This window comes from Nymphalis io, chromosome 6 (genome assembly GCF_905147045.1).
Source record: "Nymphalis io chromosome 6, ilAglIoxx1.1, whole genome shotgun sequence".
Lineage (NCBI taxonomy): Eukaryota > Metazoa > Arthropoda > Insecta > Lepidoptera > Nymphalidae > Nymphalis > Nymphalis io.
The window spans coordinates 8,595,459-8,622,224 of record NC_065893.1 but is presented as its reverse complement, the minus strand read 5'-3'; the positions used below and the strand labels follow the sequence as shown (position 1 = coordinate 8,622,224).

At 30.5% G+C, this 26,766-nt stretch overlaps 1 protein-coding gene across 4 annotated transcripts in view; it reads right to left on the bottom strand.

The window, feature by feature from the left end:
- LOC126768966 (protein roadkill) overlaps nt 1–26,766 on the bottom strand; it is a 43,437-nt gene that overhangs the window by 2,901 nt on the left and 13,770 nt on the right. The window contains exons 1-7 of one of the 4 annotated variants that reach the window (XM_050487466.1): nt 23,640–23,884; nt 16,804–16,839; nt 7,960–8,128; nt 4,544–4,881; nt 2,476–2,717; nt 1,902–2,080; nt 8–150 (exon numbers count right to left, since the gene is read on the bottom strand). In XM_050487466.1, coding sequence (XP_050343423.1) covers nt 8–150; nt 1,902–2,080; nt 2,476–2,717; nt 4,544–4,881; nt 7,960–8,128; nt 16,804–16,839; nt 23,640–23,653 — 1,121 coding nt within the window. In that variant the 5' untranslated portion in view covers nt 23,654–23,884. Of the gene's footprint in view, nt 1–7; nt 151–1,901; nt 2,081–2,475; nt 2,718–4,543; nt 4,882–7,959; nt 8,129–16,803; nt 16,840–23,639; nt 23,885–26,766 lie in introns of those variants that run through there. The other 3 variants (XM_050487468.1, XM_050487467.1, XM_050487469.1) reach the window with 3 other exon arrangements.

Genomic DNA, 26,766 nt, shown 5'->3' with positions numbered 1-26,766 from the left:
AACTGACGTGTTAATGAAGTCGATGGTCTGCGCCTTGAGTTGGTCGGCGGAGTGCAGGTCTGCGAGTATGAGCGTGTCGGCCGCCGTCTCCACCGACAGGCTAAGGCAGAGCGCCTCTTCGCACATCACCTTCAGTCTGTCTAACGCGTACTGAAACAAATTGAAAAACCTTATTAATAATCGTAATCGTAACATTACTAGTTTGCTGTATTGTTTCTTGATATAAAAAGCATTTATTTAATTGAAATTGAATTTTATCACATAGTGCTGACGCTATTCTATGATTTAAATACTATTTAAAATACAATTATAGAAGTAGGAATAAATGTCCTTGCCTGTGTCACATTTCAAGCAAGTTAAAGCTAAAAAAATAAAACGAAACCTTTTTTTTTACGAGGGACATAAAAGGTAATGATTTGAGTATTATTATTATATACAATACACCCATACGTATCATCTACAAAATATTTCAGAACTCATAAACTACAGCTGTCAAATAAAAATCATGTGATTACGTAATTTTAACATATTAGAACCCTAAAATGTTTACGGATATTTGGTACTAAATGACTTTTAAGTCAATGTATGTAATAAAATAAAGGAAAAGGTTTTGTCTGTCATTGTAAGGAAACTTCTATTTACATCAATCCTAACGACATGTTTTTGGATATTTATGTAACGATTTATATTTATGCTACTCGTCAGTATTAAAGTCAACAAGAAAATATGTCGTTTGAAATATCTAAGTATGTAAAATAAAATTTCTGTATGCTTAAAAAAAATCATACAAATGACCAAAACCGAAACACATACAGTGTACAAACACCATTGCACAAGTATTATTATTTACCAATCGATTTAAATTTTTCAGCTTCTCGATAACTTAAAAAGTTTCTAGAATATTTTGTTGCGTATGTTAGGTATGAATATATCGTTTTGAACATTCGAAGTAAATTATCATTCCAATTTATCTAAATGTTTCGTAGGCTTATAAAGTCAACGCCTTGAAAATTTTACCATTGGATTAACAAAAATATTTTATTAAATTATTACAATTTATTTATTGTAATATAGATAGCTATAGGAAATTGAGATTTTCGACCAAATAAATTGAAATTATATTACCCTGCGACATATGTATACTAATTACATATTTAAACAAAAGTATACTTTATATATTATACTAATTATTTTTAATCTAAAGAATAAGTTAAACATATTGAAACTATAGATTATACACACATTTTATTAAGAACATCAAAACTTTACTGCTAAAAGTTAAATGGCGTTTGGAACGATCAAAATTTTAATATTTAAATTACTTCCATACTTAAACGAAATAGTATAATAATGATAATAAGTGTTTCATAACATAATTATTTTAATCAATTGGTCAGAAATTTACGATAATTTAGTATCATTTCAAAGTCAAGGTTTCATAATGTTACGTAATACATACCTATTTAACAAGCATACTGTTTTTGTTAGTACAGAGTAATAATAATGACTGCCACTATGAGTTTTGATTCTCAATATCTATATTTCATTTACCATAAGACCAAGATATCAAAACTTCATTTCGGTTATATTTAATTTGTTAATATTTAATTTAAGTATACATATATACCTATTAATTTGTATTTTAATACACTTTACGATACAAATAGGCTAATAGTCGTAGGTAATCCAAGGATTCGGACCTTTGAATTTATTGAATATTGGTCACATCACAATAATATTAAAAGACACGAGTCCATTGCAATTTCATTTGAATACAGTTAGATCGTATGCTAAAAATTGTAAGGTAGCCATTAGCAACTCGGTAGTAACACGAATATTTACTAATTCATTTTTAATATCAAAAGGTATCTAAATAAAAAATAACATTCAACGTTTAATACCTTGTCTGCTGCTGCTAATAAATCGTCCGCCATTTTGTCAAGATTTGGCGCTCGATCTGTGTATATGAATCTTAACATCTCCCTTAGAACTTCGTGATCAACATCTGTAATGTCTACTCGATTTCTTTTTCTTTCTTCCATTTCATGTTCAAACATCGCCGCAAATACAGGACTCCGCGCTGAAAGCGATTTTTACGTATAATTAAAACAGTGTTAATAATTATTTATAGAAATCGTTTTGATAATAAATATAAATAAGGTCAAAAGAGCAACATTATAAACGCCTATATATATATGATATATATAATGTTACTTATTAATAATCATGTTCAGGAAATATAATTTCTATGTTTAATATCCATACTCTTAGGTACTTTTTATGTGAACGAATAAAAGATTTAAAGATTTATTAATTAACATAAAAAGTGCATATTTTATTTATTTATTAATCCTTTATTGCACACAATTTTCAAACATAAAAGAACATTTAGTACATATAGTATGCATTTGACTATTATTAAATAATTACCTACATATTATATGGGAATGTATAAATGTAATCTAAAGTAATTACCTGCTAATATTGCTTTGTGTGCTTGAAATTCCCTTCCGCCCACCGCTAACGTGACATCTGAGAACCTTTCGTTGTCAAATAACGCGCCCAAGTCGTCTGACAACCTGCACTCTGGCACTTTAAACTGAACCACGTTACTTTGTCCGCTAATATTAATGCTGTCTGCGACTACTGACACCTCACAGAATATCGTCAGCTTGTCTTCTGGTAGAAGGCCGTTCGCTTCGTCCAATAGAAAATCTCTATAATAGAATACAATAAGACATTAGTCAAAATATAACAATTGTAATTTATTTTAGGAAGTCAGACGTTTTTATTAATAACTTATTAACCCACTAGAAAGTTTTGCTATGTGACGGTAGAATACCTGATAAGCAGGCGGTACTAATCCTAATACCATTTATCAAAATATCCTATTACGAGTTTAGTATTTAATAAGATGAATGAGCGATAACTCAGCGATAATTTTTGTAGCAATGTTAAAATAATAAAATCTTTAATTTAAATATATCATAAATAATATATTAATTTTTTTTTTATATTATTAATATATTATTATATTTTTGTTTTAATTATATATTTTAATAGAAGTGTTTTTAAAGACTGCAATTCCCAGAGAAGATTATCTTTAACCTTTTCATTCAAAACTATTTATATTAGTATTTTGAAGTTATCCCGTTTTTCGATGACGCTATCGGAAAAAATAAAATTTCCTAACTCGATAAAAATGTAAAAAATATGTATGTTCGCAGAAGAGCTTATAATGTTATCAGTATTCCTGTAACGTTTCAACTTGCGGAAGTCTCACAATACAACACACACATCGTCACAACTATTTAAAATATACCGTAGTAGACTTCAATTCGATATAAATTATTTGCTAATATCATTCGGTATTTTTTTTAACGATGGGGTATGAACACATTTTAATTGAGTAAATTGTGAATATAATAAATAAAATATAAAAAATAAATGGTTAAGGACATTTACCTGTCGCATTATTAATACTAAGCAGTCGTTGTCGTTGTTAATTTTTTGTTTTGTTATATCTCCTATTTTTATTATATATATATTATGTATTATATATATAATAAAAATAGGAGATATGTATTTATTTATGTATGTATTTATTATAGTATATATATATATGTATATTTATATTATATATAATAGTAGTGTAGTATATATATGTATGTATGTATTATGTATGTAGAAGTGTATGTAGTATATAGGTAAACTGGCTTGTACCCTTCCCATTTATAAATATTATGATCCTCTGCCCAAAGGTTGCCTGGAAGAGATCGCTGCTTAGCGATAAGGCCGCCTGTTGCACCTCATGCAACTTTTTTGTTTAAAAATTGTAATTTTTAGTTTTAAGTTTGGGTGCAATAAAGTGTCAATAAATAAATAAATAAAAATTTTTTTTAAAAACGGCACAACTTTTTTTAAAATTATATTGTAATTATATATCCTAATATCCTTACATTGCAAAACAAACAATTTTAAATATAATAATTGTAAGATAATTATCGTAATAGACTTTTTACTTTAAATTATATTCGTTTAATATATAAGTAAATTATTATTTATGTTTAAATTGTAACACAGTATATTTAACATAAGTTGTCATTTTTATATTATTTACTGTGAAAAAAATATGTTAAATGGCGGTATAATATTTAAATTATGTATATTCTGCACTAATTTTTATCTTTTATCATTCTTCCGTTTACTAGTTCGCTAGTAACGAGTACAACAGTAAGTTTGTAATTTTAATTCCGTTTATTAGATGGACAAGTATTACTTATTTTATTTAATAAACATTGTATTATATCCTATAACATTATAATGGTACGCCCTTTTAAATAAATTGTAAAAGTTTAATTAATTTATTATATATATCCGAAATATAAAACCGATACGTAAAAACTTTTAAGAATTTTTTTTTTATCTTAATCGTTTCAGTTCGTATTAAAAAAAAAAACAACAAAAGAAGTCATTCTAGTTATTTAGTTTATACGTAAAGTTATCTGCCCGAGAAAAATAAAAAAAAAAACATAAAACTCACCTTCTGATAAACTTTTTGAATCCCCAGTCTTTGCCTTGGACGAATCTGTATGCACGTTGTGACTCCATTGCTTTTGTTTCTTCTCTTTTCGCGTTTAATATTGAAAATTTAAACTTTGCTCGAACTTCTGATTTATTACACGACACTAATAATAAATATAACGATAAATAGTCTTTGCTCTCTTCATCGAGTCCTTTGGGATTTACGCGAAGACACCATTTTAACTTATCACTAGCACCGGCTGAAAATGTCGATGATTTTAACACTTCACCCATCTCTTCTCTACAAAAACTAAAATTATTTATCGTCCACATATAACTGAACTTCACCACTTTGACCTGAAACAAAATAAATATACATTTTATAAATATTACAAGATTTTGTCTAACTTTTATAAAACCCTTATTATCATTTTATAAGTATAAATAAATATAACCATATTATTTTCTAGTATAAGAAGAGGAGTCATGGACGAAAAAAATACAAAAAATAATGAGCTCATTATACCTGTTTGTAATTATATATGATACATACAGTATATTGATGTCTCTTGAACACGGTAAAACCACATCCTTTGTGTGTTGTGGTATACTTTTTATCGCCTTTGATAACTACGAAACAAGTGGTCGCTTTTAATATTAACTACTTATTTATGATAAACAAAGTACCATATAAACTATCTTACGCATGTAAATCCCTTTGGTTTGATATTATGTGGTGAGGATATTGATTTACGAGCCACACGTAAAGATATAAACAAATCGCCAATATCATTACGTTGGATGTTTGCGTATGTGTTTAGAGCAAATTTGAATGATGTTATTCGTCTGGACTAGTATACAAAAGTCTCGAAAAACTTTTAATTTCTTTACCTTTAGATAAATTATAAAACCTTTTAAACGTAACGATGAGTTAATTACAGATAGTATTAGAAAAATTAATCAAGAACGTGTTTGTTGATAGCTTCGCAAATATCATATAACGTGGATTCAGTGAATCGTAGTACACGTGTCGGGGCCCAAGTATGGCCGAGGTGAGCACATGAGCTACTGGAGGTCAGGACTAGGCGGTTTGTCGACACTTGGAACTTGGTCGTTGCCCCCGACCGTTGCTTGGCTTGCCGACTTGCGGTGCTGCTGAGGTCTTCGCCCGGTCACCGACCCGCTCCAAGGCCGCCCGCATCATCCCCGGTGTCTTGGATTACACTTATAGCATTCGCAAAAACCAAGTCCTAACTATAATGATCAAATATTTTTTACATATTTATTTTTTAGTAGATGTTGCAAAAATATACTCACTAACAATTTGAGAAATTACATTATCCAGTTTTTATTTGTTAACAATAAAATACTATAATTGCAGGACGCTCTAAATGTTATGATATTTTATACTAATATTGATATATTATATACTTTCTAAGTTTATAGTGGTAACTTATTATATACAAAAAATATGACATAACAGATAAACTACGTAAACTACAAAATTGTTGTGTGTTTAAAGAAAAGAGTTATAATTTAATTACATTTCTAAATAACTATTGCGTGTATTCAAAACGTGTCGATCTGAACAACACAACGTGTATCTTTGTGTATGACGAGCGCGATTGCACGTGCTCGGCTCTTAGCTACGTTACATTCCATGAATGTACAAGGAAGCGACTGGTAATTTGATTAATCATACGCTATTAATTAGAACGCAAATAATACAAACTGTATATATATAATCCGAAGACATATTCAACTAAAATACAGTTATATATTATAGCATCGAAAACGAAGCTACCTTAATAAGAAAACGTACCGCTGCTTGAAACGATTCTCTTGAAACACCGTTATCTTTAGCGAACCAAATAGATTTTGGCAAAAAGTACCAAAAAAGATAATAGCAGGTCACCACCTAACTTTTCCAACGGTCGTTCTAATTTTGCCTGTTCTTGTTATCGTGTGACAGGAAATAAAACTACGTTTTACATTGTCCTTAATATTACCCTTTTATCGCTAGAACCAAGTTAGAATTATAAACATAAGGGAAAGGAGACAGAAAAATGAAACGAATACATTTTACGTATGTTTCAACTTAAACACAGTTAATAATTAAATTTAACTTTTACAAACACTACATTTAATTAATAGTTAATTGCATTATTAATCCTTTCATTTATATTCAAAATAGATCCAATAAATTTGCATATCGCAAAACTGGTACTATTATCTTTATAGACGAGTCATGGCCGCCTTAATACAATATTATATACGTTCGTATTTACTTCCTTGTTAATGTTCATATTAACACAATCGTCGTTACACGTAAGATTTTAGGAGCAAAGAGTATTATTATTATTATTATTATTATTCTGGTAAGTAGTATTATCATTCATTTATTAGAACTGAGTTTGAAACTCTATACATACTTATTATGACATGAGGAATTCAAATTTTGCGTCTTTATAATATGACCGTTATGTAGCTGTAATATTTCATTTGGAGTTTAATATATAAGTAAATTTATTTAAGAACAAACTAAGCTAAAGATTAATTTAGCTATTTAGTACAGACGTTTACAGGTTAGAGGCCCGTGACGCCGAAACAGACGCACGAGTGAACTTAATTGGCTGCGCTGTAGGTTTTGAACTAATTTTTTTGGTGATGATCCTTGTAATTTTATCTTTTGTAAGGTCAGCAGCAGATAATATTTACGTGATAACTAGATTATAAAATCTTTGTAGCCTTGATGTTCAAGTACAGCTTTATTGATTAGGCGAAACGTTGTGTGTTAGTGCTTAGCTATCAGATACCTACTTTATATTTGGATTCTTAATTATTTTTGGACTTAAGACCGAATTTGATAAAATATTTATTTTATACTTATGGGGTCAACAGGATTTTTCTTGGCTATAGTCAAAATCGGTAAATGGCGCTAGTACCGATGTCAAGATATATTTATTTTTTTTTATTTTACGACCAATTTCTTTATTTTTAATACCTGTCATTATTTTTTAGTGATTGATCACTTTATGCTGCCCGTATGAAGTTAGAACGATGAACATAGAATTACTAAGATAAAAAATCTTTAGATATATAGAATATTAGATTTAGAATATCTGATTGTTTTGTAACTACCATGGAAAGTGTGTACAAAATCTCAGCTCAATCGGTTGGGTAGAACTGGTATAAAATTCAATTGCAAGAATTGATCTTGTAAAATACTGAAATTAATATTCTATCCTAACATATTAACAATACATTTTCAAACACTTCATAGTTTATCGCTAGTATTAACGACAACTCATTAGTAAAATAACTGCAAGTTCTCGATCTAAGAGGTTGCTGCTCTAACCACCCTCAGACCATGATTTGGAATGGTGGTAGAACAATACTTATGTCTAAGAGTAATGATGCAGGTTGGGTGTATACCTGTGTAAAGCACCAGTTTTCCGCAACGGGCGTGTTCCCGTCGTGCAACGGGCTGGGCACGCGGCTCACCGCCATCCCGCCGGCGCCGTTAGACGACACGCGCGCCGACTGTGGAGCGGGCGCGCCGCCGCCCGACCCCCCACCGCCACACTCGCTGCCCGACCCGAGCCTGCAACGCGGGTGTCGTTCAATATGCATACTTCAATCAGGTGATGTATGGGTGATCGTGACATGTCAAAGGTCTTAATTATTTGTAATCGATGCCAATTGCTGAAAACTGTTAAAATCAATATACACTATATTCTTAAATTATTTTATTTTCAGAACTAGTCTGATTTAGGCAGTATATATAAACCATACGAAAACATAAAGTGTACAAGAGGTTTCAACTTTCAACTCGCGTCTTAGAATATTGTACTTATTGCACTATAATCGTACTAAAGTACATACATTAAGATATAGATAACGCCAACGGTTCAGTCAATTATAATGGGCAAAGGTTGGCGATCGAAAAATAGCCGGCATTGTTGCGACTCTTTAATTTTTTTGTATAAAATTTTCTGATACGACTTCCGTGGTAGAATATCAGAATACCAGAACCATCAGTATATCAGAACACTCATAACTTTCATTGCAACTAGATGAATAAATAAATACTTAGTGATTTATCATAAGTATTAATTTATGTGTTTACACGTTATTCACATTTTCACATTTTTGTAGTCTTAAAACCTTTATTATATTTTGTCATAAATATATGAAGTCGTTATTTAAGCATAAAATTGTCCATATAAAATGAACTTGAATTTATATTAATTAAAAACGATGGCAAAGTTCAATACGTTAATGTTATATTTATAACATTTAATATTTATTTTTTAAATAAGAAAAGTTTTTGATGATCCGTATATATATATATATGTTATATATGCATCATGTGCCATAACTTATTTGCATATTATGTTACTCATATAAAAATAAATTAAATTATTAAATTAGCAGTTAAAAACGTAAATTCGTTACGGTAATGAGGAGAAACCATTTGCTTTAAAACTTAATTGAAAGTACTTTGAATGGAATATGACTCAAGTCAACATTCACAAACTGCAATGGCTCTAATCGATAATGTGCTACTGTCTCAGCTTCCGCTAGTCTTCTACGAACTGTTGTGTTAGATCTCAATTTACGTACGATAACGACTGTATTGAGGAATAGGAACTGTGGATTAGTGTGGATAGATACGAAAAAAGCATATGTATTTCGGTTACATGTAACCAGTTTCTAACCAAACGCCAACCATTACTGGTTATATGTAACGAGTAGCGGTATATAATGCGATAACCAAAATATCATTGTCTCACTGACTCATCACGAGATCTCCAAAAATATAGGTCCGATTAATAGATATTTATCATAGTTACTTCTTTCACGACGTAGATGCTCATTCAGTTTTTTTCATCTGATATATGGATCACACAATTTCAACTAAATTAAAAAAATAACGGGGTAACTTTGAATGAATTTCACCAGTATGAAAGTCTGGGCGGTGCGCTAGTTAATTATAATATTATAAGTGTTTATTTTGGAAAACTTGTTTTATAATAAATTATATAATATATAATTCTTAGTCAATTATGAAATAATTATTAACAACTTATTTTTATAGTATTATTTCTGATAGGATAACATGATATAATAAGTATTCACGAGAGCAATTTGAAATCTACGTAATAATACACTTTAATTCACTTAATTTCATCGACAAAGTTATTCTATGAACGTATTTGAAATTAATACCTGGATAAAAGTAACATTTAACAATAAATCAACGTTGCAATTAGAAGGTATGCTAACTAGTGACCCAGTGGCTTAATGGCAATACTTTAAAGTTCTCAGGGAATAGAATGCAAGGCAAAAATGTAGCAACGTCGTAATACGCCAATCAACAATTGCGATTTCGCATCCTAAATCTTTTTCACAATTTTTCACAAATTTTCGTTCGTTACAGTAGGCGGGCAACGATGTACTCGTTTATTAACACTAACTTCATGGCTTAAGAAGACGTACAAGTAATTTAAGTATATTTTTGCTTTTAGGTTTCGGTGTCATCAAAAAGTCGAGAGTATGTCGAAGTGGGACGTTACAATGCAAGATATTGCCGTCCTGCGAGACTTTCACGAACTGTAGTTCGATTACCAAATACACGTTAGAATCTGTGTCAGTTTCATCACCACACTGCATCCGTTCACGGCTCGCGAGCGGTGGCTTTGTTCAACGTTCAACAGCTGTGTGCCCCGGTAATTTATTAGGGCGAGCGAAACGTCCAGACTGCAACCCTACCTGGTAATGAAACCACTAAGTTGCGACAGAATTAATCGACAATATGAACGCTCATTTGAGTAATTAATAAGCTTAAATACTTTTTATTTATAAATTACACAGCCTATATAAACTCGATTAAGAGAAGCCTTTTCAAAACTAAAAAATATATCTATTAATACTAAAACAGAGTATAATATGATTGTGAAAATTACGAATCATATTAGTAAATTTAAAAAAATTATAAAAGCAAAACAAGACATTGAACTGATGACAATGGTGTTATGTTAAAAATTATAAGTTGTGTTAAATATTATAAGTGTGCATTATCATTTAATATAAATAAAAATATGCGCAATAAACCTAAAGAAAAAAAAAGGCTAATGCGTCGTTCATGCAAAACGAGGACAAAGGGAAACAGTTATTGTAACAAACCGCGATTAACGTGTTACGAATTACAGACATCAGCGCAAAAACTGTCCAACGAGTCACTAACAAAAGTAGGTTTCATTAATTTTAGTAATCAGTACGACCCAGAAAGTTAAGATGTTGATGGAAGATGATCTGACGTAATGGCAGAATCAAATGAATACACCTAAGATTACGTGTTGACAATGATATAAAAAAGTAATATAAAGTTATGAAACAAATATCGACTTTGCAATTACTCTAATATTGTAATGCATCGTAACAAAATGTTAATATGAAAACCGAATATTTGCGCTCATATATTTTATACTGAAAGTAACAGTAAATTTTCCGTGTATTTTAAGTTCGACTTTAGGTGGTCAATTTTTCATAGCAACGAATACTGATAAGATATCCGATATAAGCGATTTATTCGAGGGCGACTAACAAATTTGCCACTGTGGCAAGTAGAGCGGCCCGAGCGACCTACATCTAGTTTTAGTTAAACCGCTTTATTATCGTTAACAATAGCTGCAGTACCATATCGGTTTGTTTTAATTTTCCACATATTTATTTCCATAAAAGCAACCATCACAAAACCATAAATAGTATTATATTCATGTGAACTGATAATGATGTCCTATAAAGATGAATTAACAACACTCTATGCAACATAACCGCGTTAAAACTTTTCCACTGACGCAAGACACTAAAACTTAATTTTATATTAAAATATTTCTAAAAACGTAGAAGGTAAAGGTAAGAAGTTCATTACAAAGTTAAATTTATTTAGAGAAATTTTAAATATACAGCCGTTTTGAGAAGTCAACAACCGGTAAAAGCTTGAGCAATCACCGACACACGTTTCATCGGTCTCCCGGGGTCTTATTATAGATGTCATCCGACCTGCTAGTATCTTCTTCTATATTTAAAGCCCTCGGGACGTTCTCGTAATATAATCATCTAATTCAACACAAATATCTCAAAGTACATTAATATTGATTATTGCAACATTTCTGCCAACATTTATAAAGTTAAAAAACTATATTAAACATTGAAAATCCTTCAATTAAGTAAAAAATACCTGATTCGATCAGTTCAATGGCATATATAAATATAGTTACATCGTTTTTTTACAATTTTTTTTTAATTGTAACATTATCTATTTATTATTATCTATATCTATATATATCATTGGCGATTATATACATTTTGTAACGAAAAAATTTTTTTCCTTTCCAATCATTTTTATCCGACAGAAAAAGTCGTTGTCAAAGAAATTATTTTGTATGTTTTATTGTTGAATATTAATAATAACGAAACATAAATGGTGAACAATATAGCACTGTTTTACAAATCGGCAATGAATAATAAAACGATTTACTCAGGACAATGGCAACAAATTTAGGACGTAGAACAATGATCGCAAATAGGTGTACGATATATTTTTTTCCAAGCGATGTCTCAATGATGCAGCGGACGTGCCACTGCAGGGGGGAGTAACCAAGTGAGCAATGCCCTCTTAACGACAACTGCGTGCTGTGACTCAGACGTCCTGAGGACGACCTGACAATAGGGTCCTCGACTGGGCTGCTTGAAGGACGGATTGTTTATCGAGCAAACTCCTGTGATATCATGCATTTATATCATTAATTTCAACTCAAGTTTATAATATAAATAAATATATATGTATATGCTATAAAAAATAGATTTTTATTTCTACTTTTATTAGGATATATAATAAACATGTTATGTTTATTCATTACGTTTATTATGCTACTTACCGTGTGATTGGTATAGTTACTTATAAAACCGCACCTTTCCAATATAATTTACAAAACTTAGACTAACAAAAGGCCAAAATATCTGTTTGATAAATCAAACTGGGTTTGAGATGCATACAGCTCTAGTTCACGTCAAAGAGATGGAAATTGCTTTTTAATTCCAAATCATAAAAGGCTGGTTAGTTAGGTGATAGGTGGCTTTAATTCCTCAGCCGAAATAACCTATAACAATCGTCTTCCACCTCCATGTTTAAATTTACCTAAGAGCATTTATCAAAAACTTAAACATTTCAATCTATAGTATTAGATAGTAAAATTATATTATCTAGTGGATTGACTAGCAATTAGCAAGACAGCTAGACATTTTTTGCGGTAGTGAGGCTGTCATATCAAAACCTACCTGGACGACCGACTTTCGTTCGGCTCTAAGAATTCATTATAAAATAAAAAATAACTGTTTTTATTTTGTTTAATATTGCGTAATTTCAGAAATGACACCTAATTTTATATTATATTTTTATATATTTGAGAGTAGTTTCCGAGACACGACAAATAAAACTTTTACAAGAATTATATCATTATCATTTAATACTATATTATGGATAATTTTACTTTATTTTCTTTATAAATACTAACATTTTATCATATTGTTTGTATAATTAATTGTTTATTGATTAGTATAATTAATAGTTATTATAAAACCAGTGTTTCGAGCTATATTGAACTATTTTCTTTTGCCATACAACATTATCCGTGAAATTAAAATTGTCCATATTTGTTTAGGGTGTGGCATTAAAAAAGAACGCTTTAAATACACAAAGATATTTAATATCATGGATTTCAAATTATATTATATGTATAGTTTGGTTACCTCGGTTGCGATAAATAAATTCGTGGTATATTTTGTCGTTCTGCACTAAACCAGATAGCGAAAATTGATAATAGACCACATAAATGGATACAAGGTCAGTTCATCGTCTGAAAATGGCACAAAAGAACGATGCTGTCAGATGTAGACCATGTAGAATGAGACGAATGACATTTTATGTAATTATAACTCGATTTTTAAAACGTATATTGTAAAATTGTTTTTCAAATATTTAGTTAAAATCACCAATTATACTGCAACTATTGTTGCATATTAAATAGATTTATTATGGGTACGTTAAGCACGTATGAAAAATATTCAGCTTGATTAAAAAATATTTACACAATTAAATTTGCACCGTTTCCGAAGTCATTAATGGTTAGATAATAAAACACCTCCGATTAAAATAATCTTGATTTTATATTACCGATACATAACTTCCACATTAGATATATTTCAATCGGACAAACAAATGCACCTAAAAGTAAGTATACTTTTATTATTGAAGGTTGTAATTATTTAATATTGTTTTCGAGCCTTTCTAATCTCACATCGGTTTGCTCAAGTTCTTAGACTATTATGAAGTGTATTAGCGTTTAATGTTTCAGTACATTATGGTAAATTTTCATTATGCTAACATATAGATAGAATTAAAACGAATCGTTGGTGTGACGTGTATAATCAAACACACGATACTGCCAAGGTTATGGCAGTCGTCATAGTCCGTGGCAATTTGTAACAATAACTTCTCAATGTCAAAGCTCGTTATTTAATGCTATGTTAAATCATATTATTATTATAATTTGTTGAAATATATTGTTTGTTATTATAATATTATTAATTAAGCACTGACTTAACACTTTGTTGTTGCTTTATTTTAAAATGACTAATTATATTGTTGAATGTTTATATAAGTATATTTAATATTAAACCAATAATGACGTAAATAACGCTAGTCTAAGATGATAATATTTAAAATTAAAGTAAAAATATTGACCAATACTTTAAAAACATGATCTGATCCATACGCGATATAAAGTTGAATACGTGCTATTAACAATAACATTAAATTAATATAAACATAAACCGATAAATAAGACGGAACTGGCGTTTTTAACCTGACCGAAGGCAGATGTTTAATTGCAAGGTTATGTAGTATAAACATTTCGCGGACGAGCGAGCTAACGCGGAAATAAATGACACCTCTATTTGTCCGAGATGTACGAGGACGTACAAGGTGACCGCGCCACGTGTGCTGAGACGATTGTGTTCGCGTTACATGTACGGCGTTATTAGTGTGGACAGCACGATATCAACGTCAGTGGAACCGATAAATATTCGCAACGCCATTATCATCTCTAGGCAGTACTATTTATATTAGAAATAATTCAACTATAAAAAATAACAATAAAACATTTTTTATATGATTATCTGGTGTAATAAATTTTCATAAATCTATTTTGAAAACTTAATTTAACTTATTATATGTATCTGAGCGACCGAACACAGTCGGTTTTTTTTTTTGACAAATTGCCTTCATTCAAATAATATATAACATAATAAGCAAAACCTTATCTAGATACAACATTTTTTATTAGAACACGAGAACATAAAAGCAAGAATTTAAAATCAGAATATTATAAACCTTTCCTCTCTAAAATATACTCCAATGGATTGGAATATAATTGAATAAAAATTTTAAACAATGTAATTAGTTGATATGTACAATCTTATATAGTAGATGTGTACAATCTTATGCAGGCTTGAATTGTATTCTAATATGTACAAACAAAGTCATAATTATAAAGATAACGTTCAAGGATTTTCATTCTATATATATATATATATATATATAAATTTTTCATTCAATTTTGAATTATTTGTACATGTCCATATGTATATACGGATTTTACTGAAACAATTCTTATATTGCTTGATACTGATTATTTATTAACAAAAAATATAAAGGTTTCTATCTAATGAGACAACATTTACAAAGTTTCAAGTCTATGAACGATTTAATATTATTCAAAAGTCATATTTTGTATTTTAATATATATCAAATTATTATATAATTATAACAAGACATTACATATAATAAGGATAATTAAGTCAATTTTACAAATTATATTATTAAAAACATAACCATAAATGAAATCATTAATAACTAAATTTTAATTCTACTCAATATTCAAGTTTATCTATTCATTATTATAAAAAAGTATTAATCTCAAGACACCTACATCACTGTGCATCAACACTGGTGATATAAATGCTGTACTTATTAATGGCTGGCGTATTATTTATTAGAGAATTATTGTAATATAAGTATACGTAGATTTGAAAGACATCATTCGTAAATATAACTTTAAATAAAACAACAGTCGCTACTAAGTAGGTTTGCTATAATGATTTTTATAAATCATTCTATAGCGCGATCTAAAAACATGTAATGTAATATGTAAGTTAATTATTACTACTTTATATATATATATATATATATATTATTTATATGGGGGCTTAGTTTATTCAGTGCCAATTAACTATACTCCAATAAATATTTATAATTTAGTTTTAATTGTGTTATAAAGCGCCAATCGACTTTTACTCGGAATTATATATTTCCATTCCATAGTTACCGAAAAAATCTGATACAAAAGTATATATGCTTAGATCTGCATTTTCTATAAAGATTTTAAAATTATATATCGTATAATGAAGTGACAAATTGTTACAAAAACATAAGGAAATGAAAAATATAAGTAGATTTGAAGATATAGCACGATATGGTTATTATTATCGAATTGGCATCGGCGAAGATAAAATTACAGGAAACGTTGATTACTTAAAGTATTTTTTATTTCGTAATTTCTATAGTATATCGCTGTGACATTCAAAACTTACTCCTATTAGTCTTATAATGAACTTTAATTATAAATTATGACTGTAACGAATGTTTAACCAAAATATGTTTTGTAATAAATATTGCAATATTTATCTTAACTTTTTCAAAGTAACTTTATAGTGATTTGTATTCTGAAACCTGTCTGAATGTACTGTATCTTTTCCTAGGCTACGTAATATATATAAATACATTATTTGAGGAAATATGTAGAGGTCTAACCTCCCGCAACAACCTCGTGGCGAGGAATCGAACAATTGTCGGTTATAATGGAGAGTTGCCGTTACGTCATGACCTTACTATAATGTAGTGACGTCGGACATGCAAACCTATTACGCCTAGCGATAAACCATGGCATATGCACTCTAATAATTACCTGATATATAATTGTATGTACATATAAATAAGCAAGTAACAAGTGTTCTTCTTTACGATTATACAGATTCATTCGAGTATTTTTTTTGTTATGTAATTTATAAAAATTAAATTGTTCGTTAGTAAATACTTAGTATAACATCAGTTACTAAGATAATAAAATAATATAAATTAAACCTATTACGTACTTCATTCGAGTGGCTCGCGCGGATTGTTGTTGATACCTAGAAAGCAAATACGTTAATATATTCAGGTGAATTAAAAGAAGGTTTAGGATCAAGACATTGAGCAAAAAGATTATTATTGGTAGCGCCGAGCGAGGATAAGCTCCTAGGCGGAAGCGAGTGAAGCGAGGCCGAGGACACACGGCAATTCACGAATAAAGCGCAAACCTGAAGCGATTGAACTTTTGACCACGGCTGTTATAATTATTATGGACCATTTAGTTCGACTACGTTTGTTTGTTTCTTTAATTATGCATAATTTATTTTATTATTCCCGTAACGTCCTGGCATTACATAAATCAAGCAAGTGTTATGTGCAAATTACAGTAACGTACGTACATACACATGGCAGTAAAATCATTTTGAAATGATTACGTAGACACTTAACACGTTTTAAATACAAAGAGCAAGAGTTTACGCGAGACGATTATGCAACATTCCAACTACCATACGTGAGTGGGAGTCGCGGGCGGCGGGGAACTGAAACCGACGTATGATCTGCAACTCGCTCGGCGCACAAAACGAACCGTCAATATTTGGCAACGCACCTATTGGAAAGCAAGAACATCGACGGTAATGTAAAGCCGCATAAGACATTAATCTAACTAGGATAGATTGATTTATAGCTGCACCGAGAAACTGTGCCACCTCGGCCCTACAACAACACGTTCTACATTGTTATGCCATGAATATGCAAACAGATAGTGAGGGCAGTGAGAATTTATGGCTATTATGGGACTGAAGAGTAGCAACTACGCGGATATGCGAAATAATGTTAAGCAATTCGGTAATGAAAAGGCCGGGTGCTACTGGCCTCTAACTTTATTGTCCTATGAATTACTAGATGACTAAATAGATTGGTAAGACCTTGACTTCGGCCTGATATTAACTACGTGACCCTACTTCCTCAAACATCTGCGAGGGTCGTCTCTGCAAATTGCATTTAAATTATGATACGTTTTCCGGTAGGCGGGGGTCGTTCAGAATATATTTTTATAATTACTCTTTATTTTCCATTTTTACAGCATATAACAATATGTTCGTTATATTTCTTATAATTATTTTATTCAATAAGACATACAATTATTATTAATATAACATAACTTCTAATAGATATTTAGTTAATGCAGTCTAGAAAAAATAAATACATTTGGAAATCGCGATGACGCCATGAACGGACGAATTAGGTGGACCTTGGCGTCTAAAATATATCTACTATACAAATAACCAACACCACGTCAGATGGGAAAAAATATTATTTGCGTGTAAAGTTTTTTTTATCTAATCTCGCAAATGCTGATAGTCTAATATCACTTACATCAAGAAGATATGTGTTCCGTTAAACAATAGTTTATAAGTATACATCCAAAGGTCACAAGTATAAAGAATAATGGATCCGTTATTAAAATATTTACTAGCCCTGACACATCACGCAGATGGATGTGGGTGTGTATTGCACATAAAAGGCGCGTACATTTCATATGTGTGAGAATATATACTAAGACGGTCGGTACCATCAAGTCGGCTCACCAACAGCGGCATCGAGAACGCGACCCGGTTCACCGATCGAGAAAGCATCTGCTAAACTCGGTTGAGGCCGCGATCTACCTCACACAAGACTTGTAAATCTTTTTATATTAAAAAAAAAAACATTTAACTCAAAGTAATATCATTAATAAAAGACATAACCTCTGTTACAGGATTAAATCAATGTTATGCCCGCCGATTACTTGGTGGACAGCGAACCTCGAAATCTATCGAGGTTTCATAAGACTTCCGTGTCTTGTATGTAATATATAACTCTCAAATTAGCGACTCCTTGAATTAAATATATTCAAAACATTCGTATTCGACTATTAATACAAAAACCGGTATCTAAATTGTTATCGAATTCGATTTTTTGTGTAAAAAAATTAAACTAAATAATCAATGCTTATTAGTAATAGATTATTATGTATATATATACATAAAGATTTATCGAAGCATAGAGTGAATTTATTAAATTCGATATAACTGTCATTTTAAAAAAATATACAGCGAAATATAATATAATATATAGTTTGATGTTGTACTAGCGTAGTGTGAAATTTTCGTTCTGACCATGAAATCTTTTTTACGTGACAAAATATTTCATTATCTATACTCATTTATATTATTTTGTAACATATCGCAGTAAAACTAAATTTATTAAGGAAATAAAAAAATATATATTTAAAGAGTACATGTAATCTTCATTTTTTTTTAAATTATTTATTATGAAATATTTTCCACAATCTAATAGATATGACATAGAACACTAACAAACATGCATTTTTCTTCCTGGTTTATATTTATTTTGTCATTTGATACCAATATGTAGCTAGCTCATATAAAATAAATCTCTTTATTTAACACTTTATTACCTGTATCAGAAATAATTTACACATAAAATAGAGAGTAACGTAGAAAAATCATGTTTTTCCCTAAAGATATTTCTTTTAACGTGGCTGAGGACATAAATGTGGTCAGAAAAATATAGATGTATCAATATTGTATTGATACATCAATTGAAGATAATATTCCAAGTGAAGAAAAAATATTTTTTGTACTTAAATCGGAACAATCAGAAATAGTCTTATTATCAGAAATTCAAAATTACCTAGTTAGTATACAACAAGAATAACGGGGTCAAATTTGACATCGTAATACATTTGACCTGAATGAAAAATTAATGACGTTTGAAATTTTTTGTAAAATATTATATTTATATAAGCTTAATGGTTTTCATGTCATTTTTGCGGAAACAATTGGATTATTTCGCTCTAATAAATAAAATGTATATTAATTATCAAACAAAATAACTAATATGTCTCTGTATTGTTAATAGCATGTTTATAAAAATATTAAAAGTATAAATCATTTATTTCAATTTATAAATGTTTACAAATGTATATAATTATTTTAACTATTGCGGCCAGTGTCAGTTTCGGGTCACACTACACAGTAAGGGGCACAAGGTAAAAGATGGTACATTGAAAGCGGCCTTAAGCCCAATAGCGATCTGCGACCGTGTCGCTTCCTATTGGTGTGGAGGCGACAATGCCAGTACTGCCTCCGACTGCCGCGAAGGTGACAGCTGCAAAGGTCGATCACCACTTGAACATTTGTTCCAGGTTGACTAGTTTCGATTTAAATTTTTGTATATTTATGAGAATTAATCGTGCCACTTTACATTTTGTTTTAGTACGCCAGTCAAGTTAAAAAACTAGAGAACACATGACCTCTCCGTCGTATGTAATTTAAGATGATTGTTCGTTAAAATATTGAAAGTTAATTTTATCGTGACCTTAAACATCACAGTTGCAGATTTTTTTATCGAAAGCAGGGATTGCAGTCTCCATTCTCATAATTATTGTAGTAGTATAAAAAAAACTAAACCAATATTATATATATACCGTTATTGTGTACTTTAAACTTTAAATTTGACTTTCAACAGTCAAGATTCTTTTATTATAATGATAATTATCATAGTTAATATTTTAAAAGCGGCGAACCATAAAGGCAGAAAACGGTGACCCTTAATCGCTAAACAAGACTGAGGGAGTGAAACAAACGCTCAAGTTTTACGGGTCAACCGTCAACAGAACATTTTGTTAGTGGGAGGTGGATCGGAGCGAAGGGTGTAGGGCCAACGGGGGAGGACCCTGACACAGATCCCGAAGCGTCGCTGAAGCGCCGCGGAGACCTCGAGATTCGACTGTTATAATATCATCGATTCCTCGAAGCACCATTCCGTGTTACGCTCGAAATGGGTCAACGCGCTCGTCTCTTCGTAAGCACAGAGTGCGTGGCGATGTCCCCGTCCCGAATTGCTCCCTCGGCAAATTAAAGCCGCATGCAACCAAGTTCCAAATCGACTACTGACTATTTTTAAGAAAATTTATGTGTATTATATATTTTTTTAAATTTAATATTTGTTGTTTTAATAGTTGTTGTTATGAATTTATAAGAACTAACATACTCATAGGAAAGCTTAAAGCTTTGAAATTCCAGTGCAGATCAGATTAGTGCGTCACGTTGTGACACTTTACCTTCTTTATTGATGATGTTCCGTTATATTTATTTATAATATATGCAAGACCTTAAGTAATTAAATGGTCAAACATATAACACTACGCCAGTAGAACTAACTTTGGATGCATTTTGTAAAAGGACAGACTAAAATTATTGAAATTAATGGATGTGTACCTTTACATTTTTAAACAGAGTTGACATGACAATGAGGTCTCTTGCAGACGAGGTGCCTGGTTCTAAACGAAACCATGACATTTACTTAACAGAATTAAAATGATAAAATATGTTAAGGTTCATTACAAGGTTTTAAACTTTGTTATCTATTGAAAAAGATTATTGTACATGACTATTATTTAAATAAATAAATAGTGAAAGTTTCTTTTTGTATCCAAAAGAAGATTAAGAAAAAAAGAAAACATCATACTTAACATGGATTGTGAAAACTACAATCAGATCGTTAAGACAAAGAAAATACGCTACGCACCGAGCCGAAGAAACGAGGCGGTGACGAACTTTCCATCGACTCGCACAAAATTTCACACATTCTAAATTAATAAAAAAAACGAACAAATTTTACCTAATACATTAAAATTAAAAATATTATCAAAGAAATATGTAACTCAGCTTAATACGTTCATTTCATGTCATTGCAAACAATTTAAGTACATATATTATTTGATTATTTTTATTATAGCAGTGAAACCTACTACTGAAACAGGAGCAAGGAATGGGCCTGACCGCGATATTTTGCTTTGTGAACGTGCGCCGGTGCCCCTTAGCTAAATTGATACACTCTTGCGAAATAACCTCGCCCAACTTATTCCTACACAATCAAATTAGACGGCACCGGCCTGGTTTCTCGTAGATTTAGAATAGAGGATATTATACGCATATAATTATTATATGATTTAAGTTTACTTTTGTTTATCTTTAACAATGAAAATGCATCTTGCTTTATTGTGATATCAACAAACAAATTATGTTTAAAGTCCGTGTTAGCTTGTACTGGTATAATGGTAACTATAAGTTTATCCTCATTCCTCACGCTGTATAACCTATGAAACAAAATATTATTTATAGTATTCACTCATATTCTTAGCAAGGTCAAATAAGCTAAATGTACTAATTATTCCTTGGAGCAAAGCATTGCTAAAATAGAGTGACCTTATGAGCAGTGAAACTTAAGAGCAGTTTAAAAGCTCTTTTAAAAGCGCAGAATTTTCATTAAAAATGGTCAAATAACATTATTAAGCCAAATGTAGCTTTTTATTTTAGTTGTTTTTTTAGTTTTATTTTTGTTCATTTGATTTAATTTACGATTTGATTATGGTACTGGGGGGTATTTATGTACATATATGTTAATAAAAAATGAATTTAGGTAATCGCATCCTGTGTTTTTTTTATTTAACCTTGACTGAAGGTCATTGACCTCTGGAAGCGCATCCCGCAAATCCTTATCTCTTGCCGATACTGATACAAATGCGCTATATAGCCTCCGTATACTTACTTTCTCACGCTTACTTATTGTCGCAAGGGGAAAAAAAACAAAAAAATGAGGCTTAAATATGTGTTACACACATACTAAAAAAGGTTTTTGTTAAAATGTATGGTCTATAAACAATGATTTAACACTCGTTGTTTATCCAATAGATTGTATACTTACGAGTGATAGTGCAAGTATGTAAATGGAAATCAGGTTATCTAGTACGTTAGCGTACCCACTATTCCAAATATTATACGTATCATAAAAATCGTCATCGTCGAAATGATTTAAACTAAATCTAAATGATAAACTCCAGACAAAATGCAATACCTTCGCGTACTAAAAGGACCAAAATGTTAAATTTAGATTTATAACAAAAAGAAGGAGTCCAAAAAAACTTTCGGGAGCTGGCGAGTCGCTTTCCGGCCTCGTTTTGTTACCTGCTCAAAGGCCTTTGCAAAACAGCTTTTTAAAATGTGGGCTTATTCATATATCGAAACAGGATAATTTTATTTCAAATCATGATAAACGATTTTGAATAACATGCGACACGAACGTTATGCACAAAAATGTATTCACATTAGCAGTGAAGTTCAAAATAATATTGCTAGATAACTTTTGCTACTTCCATGTTTTACAACATACTTATAAAGAGTATAAATATAAAATACAGTGTCAAAAGATAAAATATACGCAAAAAGTACGTTTATAGAATAAATACAGAGGTACTACCGTGGGGTACACTTTTTAGGGTAACCGTAACGAACGAGGGTGCGGACGAAGAGAAAACATCGGCACTGCAATAACGGACTCTGGCAGGGCCAAGGGGAACTGAACTGATTTACATAAATACTCAACATTCTGTTAACTCAAAGTGATACCAGTTGTCCCTAAAACCATTTTAAAGAACTAAATGACAATGCTTATCGTAAAAGTGACTCGATTTCTTTGCTGCTCCCTCTACCTGTCGTTGGCGTTCAGCTTACACAACAAAGAAAGTTATAATGCGTGCGAGGCTAAGTAACTTTCGCTATTTGCAGCGCTGCTTCTTACTTGATTACAAAAATAATTAATGTTACTGACAAGGACAGTTAATTAATAGTGAAACTATCAAATGTCCGTTAGCATATCGATAAATATGTATGTGATTCGATAAAAATATGGGGTAATAATCGAAAATGATCATCCTTCAAAAATTAATACACACATATATATGGTAAAATAAAGTACTTCCGCGTTGACATCAACAACGAAAATAGCTCACCTCGCTAAGGCCATTATTTGATCGTATAATCCAACTTTCCAAGTTAAAGGCACCACTTCGTCAACACAAAATCACCAGGAAGAAATTAGAATAGTGGAAAAGTCCACTAAAGCGGTTTTGTGTGTGAGTACGTATCACGTTTGACAGTTTCACTTCACCACATGGTTGTTGGGTCGCGCGGAGCAACGTAACGGACGTGCGACACGTTGCACAAGTGAGGGGCGACTGGTCGCGTGTGCCGCGCGCTGAGGGGAGTCGCGAGCGCTCCTCTCGCCAGAGAGCAGAGTTGCGGGTGAGGGCGGAGCGCCTTCCGACTGGCACCCACGGGACAGCTGCACGGACCCTTTCTACTCCGTTTCGATTGTACCGGTGAAAGCTTATGCATCCATGCTCTCCACTACGCTCCAGTCAAAAAAAAAAAAAACATCATTTTACCTTTATATTATAAAGTCAACATAAACATGTTTTTATCAAGAAATATAAATAAAATCTCGGCGTTTTTCCGAATTTACCACAAGATTTTCTTGATTGACCTTTAAAATACCTGTCAAATTTTAAAAAGAAATAGAATATAATACTTACACAAGTCTTATATAATATAATTCATTAAAATATAATGATACATTTTACAAACGACTCTACACTACAAATTGTAGTATATCGTTCAATGAAGAAGTAGTAGTAGAATCGTTTTTTCTATTATAACAACTACACTCTAAATTTGTTATTTACATAAACAAGTAAAATACAATACAATTTTGCCATATAAAACAAATTATATGGTGAGATGAATCAGCTATATATCATGAAAGTTTAATTTTTTTTTAAAGTAAATTAAATTTAAGTTACTTTTAATCCAAAAATGAAAATAATAACTGTATAATAATTGCTTCAATCGACTGAATAATTTAGGTAAGATATATTACATTATTTTCACGCACTACAAATAATAGCATATGAGATACTCTCCTAATTATGTAAATTAAATTACAGTTTATATATTTTATTAGAATAAACGTTTAAGCTTACACAATTTTAAAGGATAACATTTAAAAGGTTGATTAATGTGAAAAAAACAACTATACAAATTATAATATAATATAATTATAATACAGATGTTATTATAAATCAATATGTTACTTTAAAATAAAATAAAAAGTATTATATAAGTAATATAAAATTAAACTATTTATTTTAATAAAAAAACATGACCATATGTGATATAATTTTAAGACGTGAGACACCGAACACCATATTGAAGTCACTGTAACTTAAGCTCAAGAAAGAGAAGCGAACATTTTTACGTTAACATTATAGGTTTATTATTATAATAAGTCGAAGTCAACTTTTTATAACATGATGCACGAACAAAATTATCATTATTATAATTTAAATTCACCAAGTACATACATGTATATGCATTTTTATAATTATAGTTGTGAGGAAAAATGTAATGTTATTTTCCTTCCCGTTGAATGAAAAGTAACATTGTTCAATGTGCCCTAATTTTTAAGGACCATGCAAAAGGTTTCATGAGATTTAAAAAATAATACAATTTTTTAGCGTTATCCATGAAATAAATTTTTAGAAAATATTTTTAATACGCTGTTTTTACAGAAATAATAAATATTAGTCGTAGCATTTTTTTCGAAATTTGTAAGCTTTTATTTAAACTAACAGTTTGGGTTCAATTGTTAAAAAATATTAAAGCAATTTCTGAATTAACATATTAATTTAAAAAGCGTCTGCATTGATTGTAATCTTGTAGTATATCTATGAAAATAATTTAATTACCATAGTTGTTTATTACATACATTTTCAGTAGATACTTGTTAGTTTTAAGAGCGACAGCACTGCCATAGATTCACTCGCGCGCACTTTCCATGATTAACTTTCTCAACTTCTATTTGAATTGACCTTTCCATTCTATAACGTTCACTTTAAATAGAAACCAATTTAAGTTTCAAATTTATAGGATTAAAACAGGCCATGCTTTTTAGATAGTATATGATTCATAATTGTCATAAGTAAGTTTACGATAGAAATGGCCATGAAAATACGCACCGGATGACGCGCTTACATCTGAGTCTTATGGTGTTAACAAAATGCTTGTAATTGTTTTTACAACTAGTTATTTATAAAATGTAGGTGGTTATTACAGAATTAAGTAGAGTCATCACATTAGTTTATTGAATGAATTTATGGCAGATAATTTTATTAGATCTCCCATTTTTTATACATCAGCAAAAGTAGATAACGTACGTTTTTAATAGTAGTAGTAATTCATGACATCAATACATTCTATTTGAATTATAATTACATAACGGGTATAGATACATTGGAATGAATAAAGTTACCGACGTATTCATATGAAATAGAATCCGACAAGTACTAAGATTTCTATCTTAATCTTGATTTGTTACACATAATAATTACGGGTATATTCACATACTAATATCGAAATGAAACAATTATATTATTTTCATCATGTCTGTTAAAAAATCTCTACATTCAAGTAAAAAGTAGCCAATATTAATAGACTATTTAACAGTCTGTCCGCCGGACCTTCCGCGAATTTTACTTAATAAACATTATTCATGCAACATATTACAGCTTTTAGAGCATAATGGTGCATTTCCACGCGGCCAATAGCAGAGAAAATCGAAAATTAAATAACATAATATTAGTATAATAAAACAAATAAGGTAAACACGATAAAAGGGAAGTATCGAGTACAAAATAATTTGTCATTGGAAAGCGGAAGTATAGAAGTATAGAATTAAATATAGGATATTAGAGGAAAATGTTCTTTAATTGAAAAATGATAATAATATATCAGGGTCAAACGGATTTTATCAAAACTTCTATTTTAAGCTTTTATCGTTGTCCTGTAATGTTGTCAAATAAATACAAATGATATAAAAATAGTAAACAAAAGTTATATAATAAGAATATAAATTCGGAACGAGATAATTACTTATTCCGAACCCTAAGCAGCGTTTTTTAGAAAAACTAATTGTACACATTAAAAAAATAAATTATCATCAGTAAGTCAAATTATAATTAGTAAAGAGTAGGGCAACTTGCAACAGTCAACAGTCAACTGTCGCGCTGTACACGAACTGAG